The sequence below is a fragment of the Callithrix jacchus genome, chromosome 9, assembly GCF_049354715.1.
Source record: "Callithrix jacchus isolate 240 chromosome 9, calJac240_pri, whole genome shotgun sequence".
In the NCBI taxonomy this organism is placed as follows: domain Eukaryota; kingdom Metazoa; phylum Chordata; class Mammalia; order Primates; family Cebidae; genus Callithrix; species Callithrix jacchus.
In genome coordinates, this window is record NC_133510.1 from 57,739,794 (window position 1) to 57,752,124 (window position 12,331).

General features: G+C 34.0%; 1 protein-coding gene across 4 annotated transcripts in view; it reads left to right on the forward strand.

Moving 5' to 3' along the window:
* TAFA2 (TAFA chemokine like family member 2) overlaps positions 1-11,344 on the forward strand; it is a 490,392-nt gene extending 479,048 nt beyond the window's left edge. For all 4 annotated transcript variants that reach the window (XR_622823.5, XM_009004136.5, XM_054238330.2 and 1 more), the window contains one exon: positions 9,219-11,344. Coding sequence is in view for 3 of the 4 variants with exons in the window: in XM_009004136.5 (XP_009002384.1) it covers positions 9,219-9,230 (12 nt within the window). In the remaining variant the exon portion in view is untranslated. The remainder of the gene's footprint in view (positions 1-9,218) is intronic.
* The last annotated feature ends 987 nt before the right edge of the window (positions 11,345-12,331 follow it).

A 12,331-nucleotide genomic window follows, 5' to 3' on the forward strand; every position in this document is an offset into this window, starting at 1 on the left:
TCCTCTGTCCTCCTAGCCTGGTGTTCCTTAGCTTTACAAAGGTGGTTGAGTTTGGAGGAGGGCTATTATTACTGAAACTGTAAACTCAATGTCTTCCAATGTTAGCTTGGCTTAAACCCAGGAATAATTAAGATCAGCTTGAATGCCAGAGGCAAAATAGGGGTTGGCTAGATTACATCCACCCAACTGCTGTAATATTCTCCCTGATACAATTTTTGCAATTTCAGTATCTCAAGGAAAAGTTGTCCCTAAGAGCCATTTGTATTTGTAACACAAACCAAGCAAGAAGTGAAGAGAAAATACTTTCTAGGCTACTTACTAAAAGGCATCTCTTCCAAGTTTTAGCTCTTCTTCACCTTTAATTCCAACTATCTTAAGCTCATTTTTTTTAAGCATAATTTTTAAAACTTCCATAGTGAGGCTGGAATTCTTGAGGAGGGTGATTCTTGACCAGATTGAAACTTTTAAAGTAAAGCTTTCTGGCTGAACGTGGATAAAAACTATCAGTTCAAATTACTCTTTTACAAATGGGAGACTAGTCTAAAAAATGAACTTAATATCAAATTTAGCGGTAAAGTACCTTCCAACTGAGTTCAAAATCTCAACTGTCTGTAAAAATGTATGAACTTTGCTGACATGTGGAATTAACATCTTAAAAATTCTGCTCAGATTTCCTTGAGGCATTTAAAATAATTGTTTTCCTGGCTTAAGGAGTTTTGGGATGTCTTCAAGAGATTTCTCTTTATTCTGTATCTGTTAACTTTCACCATTATCTTAATTTTGTGCATGTGATTCTGCACCTGAAACAGTGTGTGGTTGGGGTACCAAGGGAGGGAGAAGCAAAGTCTTGTCTTAACAAATGTTTTTTTTTTTAAAGTTTTTAAAGGAATTTATTAACTACTCAAAGGAAAAGCAGAAAATGCTTTGTTTTACTAGCAGTGAATGTCATCCAGAGAGAAATGGCTGGTCTGCTTCTGAGTGGATAAATGTGCATAAATGGCAATGTAGTCATCTACTTCCATGAGTCACGTAGAAGAGTTCATGGCAGGCACACTGTACAACTTTCAAAGTTCCAAGAAATAGTGCAGGTCCATCTGTTCAAAAGATTCATTTCCAGTCGAGATCTTCATTTGCACAGCAGAGGAAGCTGAAAGCCATTGACAGATGTTCCATTTGTGGTAAAAGCTCACTAGTTCTGCATTCTAATATAATGATTAGGCCTTTTAGAACATAAAGTCTTCAAAGTGGTTATACCACGGAAGAATTTAGGTGAACAGAACAAAGTTTTATACCATTTAGAAGTAGTGTTTCTTAAGAAAGGTCACAGTAGTTGGCGGCAAGAAGTGAGTTAGAAGCTCAGTGACTCCAGCCAATGTGCTTCGTAGATAAACTTTCCAGTTTCAGAGATTTTTTTTGAAATGACTTATCCAAAGTTCTGCAACTAGTAGGTAGTAACACTGGTATATAAAACCCTTGTGTTCTGACTAGCAGAATGAGGCTGCTCCGTTCAGGCATATCTGGTATTCTATTTGTTTCCAGAAGTCTAGGAAGATGATATGCCAAGCCTGGAGAATCTTTTCTTTGTTTTGCTTCCTACACTGGGACTCACTGATTTAACACCTAAATATAATCAGTTAACTACAGAAATGCTCTCTGTTGTTTGAAATTACTGTTGCCACTCACCTAAGGCTGTTAAATTTTTCAAGAATTTATAAAATGCATAACTGAGAACAGTTCAAGGTTCTTTAGTGGAAATGTTGATCTTAGCTGAAATTTTGAACATATCTCAAAGTGTTGAATGTTCAGGCCAATCCAGCAGAAGCAGTTCTTTGGAGGTAAAATTAAGCTGTGGTATCAAAATATGATTGTTTTCAGGGCTATAGGCATCACCTCCATCATCGTGAAAGTAAAATATTGGCTTAGTTTTTCACAGAGATGAGTATGTTTATAAAAGTGATTCAAATGTCACCTTTCCTTACCTGAAACTTGTCTGGTCAGCTTGCTCATGCATGAATATCCCAGAACAATAGGTGTTCTTCATTTTGTAATTCCTGAAAGCTGTATGGTCAGCTTGTTCATGCATGAATATCCCTGACCAATAGGTGTCTTTCATTTCATGATACCTCATTGCCCCTAAGGTGCTTTAAGATATAACAAGTGCATTCACATATAGTTATGACTAATGTAATGGCAGCTTTTCTCAGGCTTAAATGAGAAAACCTGCTACTGCAGAGTAATGATGTTTTAATTGCACATTTAGTATACAAAAAGTGAAGCAAGGGCTTATTTCTTGTACTCGTAAGAGCTACATTAAAAAAATACATTTGCAGTGAAGCAGCAATTATACTCCAAGGAAGGAAAAGTTCATTCAAATCAGCACTTAGGATGATGAAGGTATTCTATTCTCCCTTTTACCTTTATTAAGTTAAATTTATTGTAATGTTGTTTGAAATTGTGCCTATTTGTGACGTTATTAAGCAGCCATCTTAAAAGGATTAGCCGTGCACTGCATTTAATCCTGCTGCCTCCTCTTAGAAGTATTACCACATTTCCTTGTCTTCCAGTTGTTTAAGTAAAGAATGCTCATCAGTCCAAAAAGAAATGTTTATCTAATAACATGGATATTTAGTGAAAACTTAACTCTTTTTAAAATGAAATTGGCTGCAACATTCATAATGCACTTTCACTTCTATTGTGTGTATGTGAGTCATATTTACGGGAATATAAATATTGTTCAATAGTTCCTCATAACAAGATTATAATGAACATATTGGAGAAGAGATAATTTTTTTTATTTAAACTAATGTCATGTAAGATTTACATTGATGCTGTGGAGATTTAGCAGTGATTTCACAAATATATTGTAGACTGGAAACTGGAACAACTGAGATTTAAAAAAATCTGGGGTATGGGGTAGAACTCAAAGAAAAATAGTATCAGAGGAACCATCAACAAAGAAGAAGGAAATTTGCAAATCTGCATTTTTTTGGCATAATAATACCCCATTTATTTTTTAAGTGTAAAGTGCTGTGCCAACTTCCTAAATATGTATCCTTCGTGCAAAGTCTGATGGCAGCTGGTTTATTAGAAAGACAAAGAGTTAGAAAAAGTGGAATTATGTTTCAGAGAAGACTAGTAACATATGTGCAGAAATAATCAGAGGCAAAACCTGGAAATTTAATACATTTAGATGGCTAAACATGTACACATATCTGAATAATAACAGTTAATACTTCTTTCGTACTCACTGGGTTTCTCGTACTGTTCTAAGCATGAAACCTATTAACTCACTATTAACTTGTTTACTTCTCAGCTCATACAATTCCTATGATGCAGATGCTAATAGTATTTCTGTTTTGCCCAGTAAATCACTGGCAGAACTGAGCATTGAAAACAGGCAGCCCGCCTTCAGAGAACATCAAAGTCATGCTTCGTTTTTTCTAAATTTTTATTTTTACAATTTTTTTTGAGACAGTCTCACAGTGACATCTATGCTGAAGTGCATTGGCAAGATCATAGCTCACAACAGACATGACCTCCTGGGCTCCAGCAATCCTCCCTTATGGCATCCTGAGTAGCTGGGACTAGAAGTGTGCCTTATCACGACTAGCTAATTTTTTTGTATATGTGGAGCCTGAGGAGTCTTGCCATATTGCCCAGGCTGGTCTCAAACTCCTGGCCTCAAGCAATCCGCCTGCCTCAGCCTCCTAAAGCACTGGGATTACAGGCCTGAGCTACCACGCCTGGCCAGTGCTTCATTTTTAATATGTGACTTTTATAATTAACATATCAAGATTGTGAAAAGAAATAATTGCAAGATGAATCACTATAAGCAGCAGAAAATTAAGTCACTATTTTTAGAGAAAAAAAAAGTAGCACCCTCCTGCCCCCCCGCCCCATAGGTATCCTATGTATCACCTTTTGTATCTTGTTTGAGAATTTCTACTTCTACCATCTACTAATATTTAAAAGGCATTTACTGGGACATGCACTTTGTCTGGACTATCTGATTTAATCACTATAGCGTATTGCACATGGGGAGGCAACAATAGCATATTACACATGGGGAGGCCAAGGCTCAGAGAGTTTGAATAATTTATTCAACCCCATAGTGTTAGAAAGTGATAAGGTGAGGATTTGAATCTGGGCAGTCTGCTGAACAAAGCCTGAGCTGTTTGTTATTATACCTCTCATATGTTATGTCCCGTGGATAACCTAGTCAGCAGGACTTGAACTGGGATAAGAAGGAATTTTAGGCTTCAATATAATGATTGTAAGAATTTTAAGATTTAAGAATTTTGTAAAAGGATAGAATAGATTCTTGAATTGCCTTCCAGCTTTGTAATTAACTTATAGATTGGCAGAGGAAATTTTACAATACTCAAACAATAAAATGAAAACAGTATAAATGAGTTCACCTAATTTCAAATTTAACTAATATATGTCATTAACCAGGTCTTATTTTCTCAATTTAAATTGAACAGACTTAAAGACATGATTTTAGCATGAGTTGTTTAGAAATCTAATCAGGGCCCCATAATAGTTCTGTTGGCCTGGAATAAGTGGGTGCTCTGATCTAAATAATTAGTACTTTTTTTGCTTAATATTACGAGATTAGTATCTTCATCCTGGTTGATTGTTACCCAGGGTAGTTTCCTGCTTGTGATAGGGAAGCTATTATTATTATTTCTGCATTTTGTATGTGTTCAGCAGCCCACTAGTTTCACTTGCAAAACTGGCTGGCATGTGGCACACACAAATAAGATTTGCGTAGAAAAGAACAGCTGTGTAAAATACTGCCTTTGGAAAGGCAAATTTACTGAGATAATGATTATAGCGCATGAAGCTCAAGGCATAACCATAGCAATCGGAGGGCCATTTCTCTCCCTCATGCAGTATTTTACAGCTATTGCCCTTAGAACAAGAAGACTGTGCATTCATGGTAGCAAACGCTATTTCCCATCGTGTAAAACTGATTTTATTGCAACCTCCTGCTTTTAGTTACTGAAAACTTGCCAAAAGTCCTCCTTAGAAGGTAAAACTTAATGCTTGGCCTTTCTAAAAAATACTTTTGAATAAAAGAGGATTATTTAAGTTGTAAAAATGTGGTAATGCTTATTTTGGTATATTAACCATTACTTTTACTTTTTAAAATGTTGGATTGTGTAAATATTGCTTAAGCAAATCTTGCATATCGGGATGTTCCAGTTTAGAGTCTGCAAAAGGTAAAATGACATTTAAAATGTGTTCTCCCCACTGGCGTGCCAGAATTTAAACTTGGGTCACTCAGATTTATTTAAAATAGGCATACATCTTAAAAGGTTGATATTTTTGTTAAATTTTAGGTAATAATTTTGTTTAAAGATAGTATTTGGACCCTGCATAGTAAGCTTTTTCAGTTGGTGATAATGTACATATATTCAGAATCATTTTCCTATACATTTTTAAACCTGTGATTTTCTCATCTTGTTTAGTACAAACCTTGAGGTTGTCAGGGAGGATGCTGGTAGATATTTATACATGTTCATCTTTATATTGTGTTGAAAAGGGTGAGTCATTAGTTAGGCTTTAATTCCTTCAGTGCAGTTCTCTAAGCTTGCGTGAATGTCTGTTAGTGTTGTTAAAAGAAAATCTTTAGCTGAATTAAATTTAAGAGTTGAATTGAGCAAAGAACAATTTGTGAATCAGGATGTCTCCCAAGCAGGAGTAGGCTCAGAGACTCTAGCGTAGACATTTGGTTGAAGATTTATAGACAGAAAAAGGAAAGTGACATACAGAAAATTGAAGTGAGGTGTAGATTGGTTACAGCACAGCATCTGCCTTATTTGAACACAGTTTGAACAGTTGGCCACCTTTGATTGGCCAAAACTTAGTGATTAACATAAGAGTAGGCCACAGTGTGTTTACACCTCTGTTTAGGTTACAGTTCATGATGTACAGAGAAACCTTCAGGCTGAATTTAAAATACATAAGGAGGCAGCTTTAGGCTAAACTTGATTTAACAATGTGATTTGTTTTCATTCTACTTTTAGTGGCTCTCTTGTTAAAGATTTATACATTCAAAAGCAAAAAAAAAAAAAAAAAAAAAAAAAGAAAAAAAGAAAGAAAGAAAACCTCCTAAAATCCAGACCTTTTATTTTTATGGTTGTTCAGTGTTGACAAAGCCAGGTGTTCCATAAACATTACAATACTTGATCTTTATGGCAACACTACCACTCTGTCCTAAATGCAGAGCTCTTGATGCCAAAACACCACGTGTCTTCTTGATCAAAATCTAGTAATCAAAAAAGTCAAGTATTAGATTGTCCACTTTCATCTAATCTTATAAATGATTTATATCATATTCTTCATCTCATAAAATATTCTAGGATATTTTTAATATTAGTAATCTAGAAATATTGTGTAAAATTTAGGTGTGAGAATAGGTTGCTTTAATTATACTGTAATCCATGGTTATTTAGACAATTACTTCTTAGTCATATATAATTTTTATTTCTCTAGCAATTGTGTCAGCTGATAGATATCATAAAAATGTATGTTTATGTTTTTGAGGATATGGGTTATATCCTTATTTATATATGTTTATATGTTTATGTTTTTGTATATATATATGTATATATTCTCTACAGAAATGGAGAAAATATTTGTTTTAGTTTCATAAGCCTTCGTATTGTACTGTTAATTTCAAAGTCTGTTTTCAAAATTATATATAAATAATAGAGAGAATCATTTCTCAACTTTATAAAAACGAGTAGTGTCAAATATTTAGCTTGAAATGAAGACATAGGAATGCATCTGTTATGCTCCTTAATAGATTACTTAGAACCTGGGCTTGAAATGGCTCAAGAGGACATGTCACTTGCTTTCATAGAGTCATGGCACCATGTTCATCCAATTTATTTCTACCATATTTTTCCATTTTGCTACACTGAGTCACAGTAGAGGCGAAACCATTTATTCTTTCTCAGTTTTCCCCCCTCTGTTTCAATTTCCTGTCTTTTTCTTTTACACACACACACACACACACACACACACACCCCTTCCCCTCTCTTTTCTTGTCTTTTCAGCATTAGTTTTGAAAATATGGTCCACGTTCATACTCAATTTGGAAACCCTTCATAGAAATTATACACAATGACTGTTGAATGGCATGCAAATTGATAATGAGATTGCTGCTCTGCCCAAGGTATCTCCTGCTCCCCGAATCTCAAAGATTCAGTAGGCTCTTTGTATGTTTCCCAGCCTCCATTCTCGGTTCAACTTCCTCCATGGTTCTGTGCATGGGAGTTAAGACACTTCAAATGCACAGGTATTTGAAGATACAGCCAAAACCCAATGGTATGCTACATCCAGACCCTTTTCACATCCAAAGATACACAAAGACTCAAAACAAAGGGATGGAGAAAGATTTACCAACCAAATGGAGAGCAAAAATAAATAAAAAGCAGGAGTTGCAATTCTCGCATCTGATAAAATAGATTTCAAAGCAACAAAGATATAGTGGTAAAAGGATCAATGCAACAATAAGAGCTAACGATCCTAACACCCAGATACATAAGACCCATAAAGAGATTTAGACTCAACGAGACAGAAAATTAATAAGTATATCCAGGACTTGAACTCAGATCCAGAACAAGTAAACTTAATAAATATTTATAGAGCTCTCCACTTTAAATACACAAAATATACATTCTCCACTTTAAATACACAAAATATTGATCGGCCATTATTAATACCCATTTTTAGAATAAAGCAATATTCCTGTTCTCTCTCCCTCTTTTTCTTCCTCTTTCTTCCTCTCCTTCACTCCTTTTTTTCTTTCTTTCCTTCTCACCTTTCAAAAAAAAAAAAAAGAGAAAGAGAAGGGAAGTGCCAAAAAAGAGAACAAATGCACAGGCAAAGAACTGTTTCCTTGGGACTGGTAGCGGAACACTGAGACAGAAATAAGATGACTGCCTCCATGCATGAAAACATATTTTTGCCTTTTGCAGCATCTTCCTTTGGTAGAATAATTTGAGACTAGCCATAGCAAAGTCTAGAGCTAGCTTTTTATTTTGTTTAACTATATTCATTTTTAAAAGTAATTGATCAGAAAACAATGAAACAAACGAGCCTTTTATAATGTTTTTTGATGGGCAAATAACAATGTCACTTAATGGAATAAAATCAAAGTTTTGACAATAGTTTTTAGAAATTACTTTTTGTTTTAGCTATTGCTAGAAAATAACTGTTAGGCAACTCTCTAAATACCCTGGCTGATATTAGATTAGAATTAGAAATTTAAATCTAATTTAAATTTAAATCTAATGGGAGAGAGATTTCTGCTGTGTTAATAATCTTTTTATCTCCCCTTTCTCCCTCCATCCTCTCCCTCTCTCAAAATCTCTTTTTCTCTTCCCTCTTCTCCCTCTCTTCTTCTCCCTCTTCCTGTGTGTTTTCCTTTATATCTATGCATATATACATATGAATATATGTATCAGATATTCTATCTGCTTATTATTCTTTTCTCCTGTACACAAATGGTCTTTGGACTTCAGTAGGTGTGAAAAATTAGTATGAATATTTCTCAGTAATATTTAAAATATAATTAATAGTATATTATCATCAATTTTATGAAAAATTTGGGGCACCTTTAACATTTGGTACCTTTTTCTATTCTTTATTGTTTCTCTCCCCAGATTTTTTTGTCTCCCCTAAACAGATATTTTTTTTTTCCAAAATAAAATAGAACTAGGCTCTCAATTTTTAAACTATTTCAAAAATGAACTTTATGGAGCCAATCCCCAAGGGCGTTATTGAGAAATAGATGTGTCTCTTTTGCTGGGAACAAAAGTCTGTCTTCACTGAAGCCTGGCGTGATGTGTTTATGATATTTGTGTTATGGCCACCAAGTCTATGCAAAAAAAGTTTTCCACAGTAACTCTGGGTTTGAGAGGGGTATTGTTGTCACCAGTTGGGATAATTTTGGTCACAGCTGTAGTCATTTGGATAAATGTCAAAGTGACTCTAAAAATATTATGAGATGATAATGAGAAAAAAAGTTAGTGTAATTTTATACGGTGGAAATACCTGTACCTGGTAGTTCTTTAAAATTAAGCAATGTATTGGATAAAACAAACACCAGCATTTTGGGTTACCTATTACTTTTTAATTGCGTTTAATTTTAAGGTTATAGGTATGTTATGAAATGTTGACTATATTTTCTTCTTCCTTTATAGGTAACCCATTAACCCAGGAGAAACCAAGTGATCCTCAAGGCTGATGACAATGAACATACGCATAGAAACTTAACTCCTGAGGTGATCTTGAAGATTTTATACTGCTTGAAAGAGGCACTCAAGAGTCTATTTCCAAGGGATTTCATGGCCTCTTCTTGAAATCAAGACTTTTTAAAAGTCAGACATGAACTTCTATGTCATGAAGATTTCAGCAGATTTGAACTGTGTTCAACTTGTAAATTGTTAAAAGAATTTGAAGTTGCTGTCTGTGGAGCCGGTGAAGAGTTGTTTTTTTCAGGGTGATGTTGGAGACAGTCACCTTTTGAGTTATCGTCTCCAGATGTGACTGCTTTTCTTGCTTCTGCAAGCTGTATCCCAAGGGCACTGTCCTTCTGTCCTGGATGTGTTCCTGGGTCCTATGTTCATTGGCTAGTGGGACTATACATGGCTTTAATGACGTTTCCTTTGAGAACTTTTCCTCTGGCATGGTGTAGACTGAGACAATTTTATTTATATCTGAATCTTGGAGCTCGGAAAGCCTACATGTTTTAACATCTTAAAGTTGCTTTTGTTAAAGGAATGGAAATATATATCCATTGGTAATAATGTTGGCAAGTAATAGTTATCTGAATACATCAATCATATAAGAATGTATAGACAAGCTGACATATTTCCCTAAGGCTAACAACACCCTGCTTCAGCTCTTTGTCAAATAGGTAGTAGTTAGAACTGGATTACCCTTTTCATTATATAATACTTTGTACCTCTAGAGCACTCTCCCTTTCTGTTTTCTTTTTTTTAAGTGGGATTTTCTTTAATTTTTTTTTTTATGTTTACTTATTCCCTTCACAGAAATCAGCAGTGAGCAGTCAAGTTACTGGATAGACTTCAGTTTCAGAAAGTTGCCAGGGATGCATGTGAGTTTCTGATTTCTTAGCTTGAACATTATTCACTTAGATTTTTTCTAGTTTTTTTTTTTTTAATTGTACTATCTCATTTTAAAAGACTTTCTTTTGCTTGCTCCCAATGACTGTTTGAATGCTTACATATTTGTTCAATCTGTTGATAGAAAAAATTGTTCATTTTCCTCAGTCTCGAATGTATAAATATTTGCTTACACTTTTCCCATTCAAACAACTTGTTAGGCCAGTATTTTGTGACATTTTTGTAGCCATTTGAACATTTGTGTTTTTGGTTTTACAGGAAAGTCATAAATATTTAAAGGCCTTAAACATGTATGTGGTTTTCTTAAGTTATTATAGAATGTATAATTTTATACTACATTTATTTTGTTTCAGTTGTGATATGAAGGGAGAGAAGAATGAGAATTGCATAGCCATTCTGTAACAATATTGTGTAAACCTATAGTTTGAAGGAATGCAAGAGAGGGATTTCTGTGTTTTACTCATTTTAGACTATCCAGAAGATGCTTCTGAAATTGTCCTATTAGAATTTCCATCATGTTAGAAGGTATGGAAATATCTTGTATTCTGAAAACTCACTAACATGGTCAATTACACATGCATTGGTTTCCAGACTGGAGGCCCACATGTACTGAGGAACTTCGGTCTATTAGTTCTTGACAATATTCAAAGACCAATATACTACTCAGACACTTTCCTGGGAAGAAGAGCTAGAAATGTAAAACTGGTTAAAAATAAGATCTGAAAAGTTTACATCTCACATTGAACTAAAATCTACTGTCTCATAAGTTCATGAAATTAACTGACATTTTGCCTCCATTTTAATTATGCATAAAATGAACTAGATGGTTTTGAGTGGATTTTCACAATGGCCCAAGACTATATGAAATTATAAAAAAGGAATAATGATTGTCCTGGAGTTTCTGCATCAATTAGAATAAAATTAATTTCTTTGTAACCAAGTGAAAAACTATACCTTTTGGAAAATATGAATTTGTCCTAGGTTTGTTTGAGATTATAGATCATGCTTCTCATTTTTTAAACTATGTTCTTTAACAACTGGAAACTCTGTATTATATACAAGTGTAATACATGCATACAATAGAAAAAAATACATGGAATTTCAAATATACTAATTAGATTATCCCCAGTAGATTAATGTTGTGACTATTCAGAAAAGGTGAATAAAATTGGGATATAAAATGGGCTCTCTTTCATAAATTACGTTTAGAGATCTGTTTTCTGTGTTTCATTTTAAAAGCACTTTAGTTATTATCCAGGAAGACCTCTGAATTCCTGGGGAAGATGACATAAATTCTTTTTTTTTAAAAATAAAGATTCGTGGCAAATTTTGCCATTTACACAAGATTCCACTATTTGACTTGCTTCTTTGTCAGGATACAATTGAAATAGATACATTTACACTTGTGCAACTTGCCCATCTTGACTATCAGCACAACTGGCATAATTTGCTAGCAATATGTAAAATGCATTTTATGAAAATTGTTAAAGATAATGCCTTATCTTTCAAAATATGTATGAAAATGCTCAGCAAAATCACAACTGTGAGTATAATTTAACCTTTAAAGTTTTTAGAAAACATGTTATATTTTGAAATAGATTAAGATTCACAAGCTACAGAAATAGCACAGAGGGTTTCTTTGAAAACTTTTCCCATCTTACACAGTGATAACATTTTATAAAACCATAGAACATTATCAAAGCCAGGAAATTGACATTGGTATAATATTCTTAATTCAATACAGATGTTATTCATATCCCACCAGTTTTGCCTGAACTGTGTGTGTGTGTGTGCGTGTGTGTAATCCTTTTTAAGTTATATATTCATCCATTGTAATATGCTGGCACATGTATTAGAATATATTGTGAGAGTATGGGCCAATGGGTGACTGATTTATGGTCATTCTTTTGAAGTCCTCTGTTTTGAAATAACATCCTACAGCTTTATTTTACTCTTTTTTAATATACACTTTTGTTGCCTTAACACAATAGAAACTTCCAGTTTTAACATCAGAGGGTACTATATGTGATTTCAAATATGGTATTGTTTTTAATGGTAGGAAGAAAACAGAATTATTTTGTTCTTTATTTCCCTCAACAATTCTTGCACTATTTACAACCAGTGCTATACAATTCAACTATGACTTGCAATAATAATCAATAATAGCA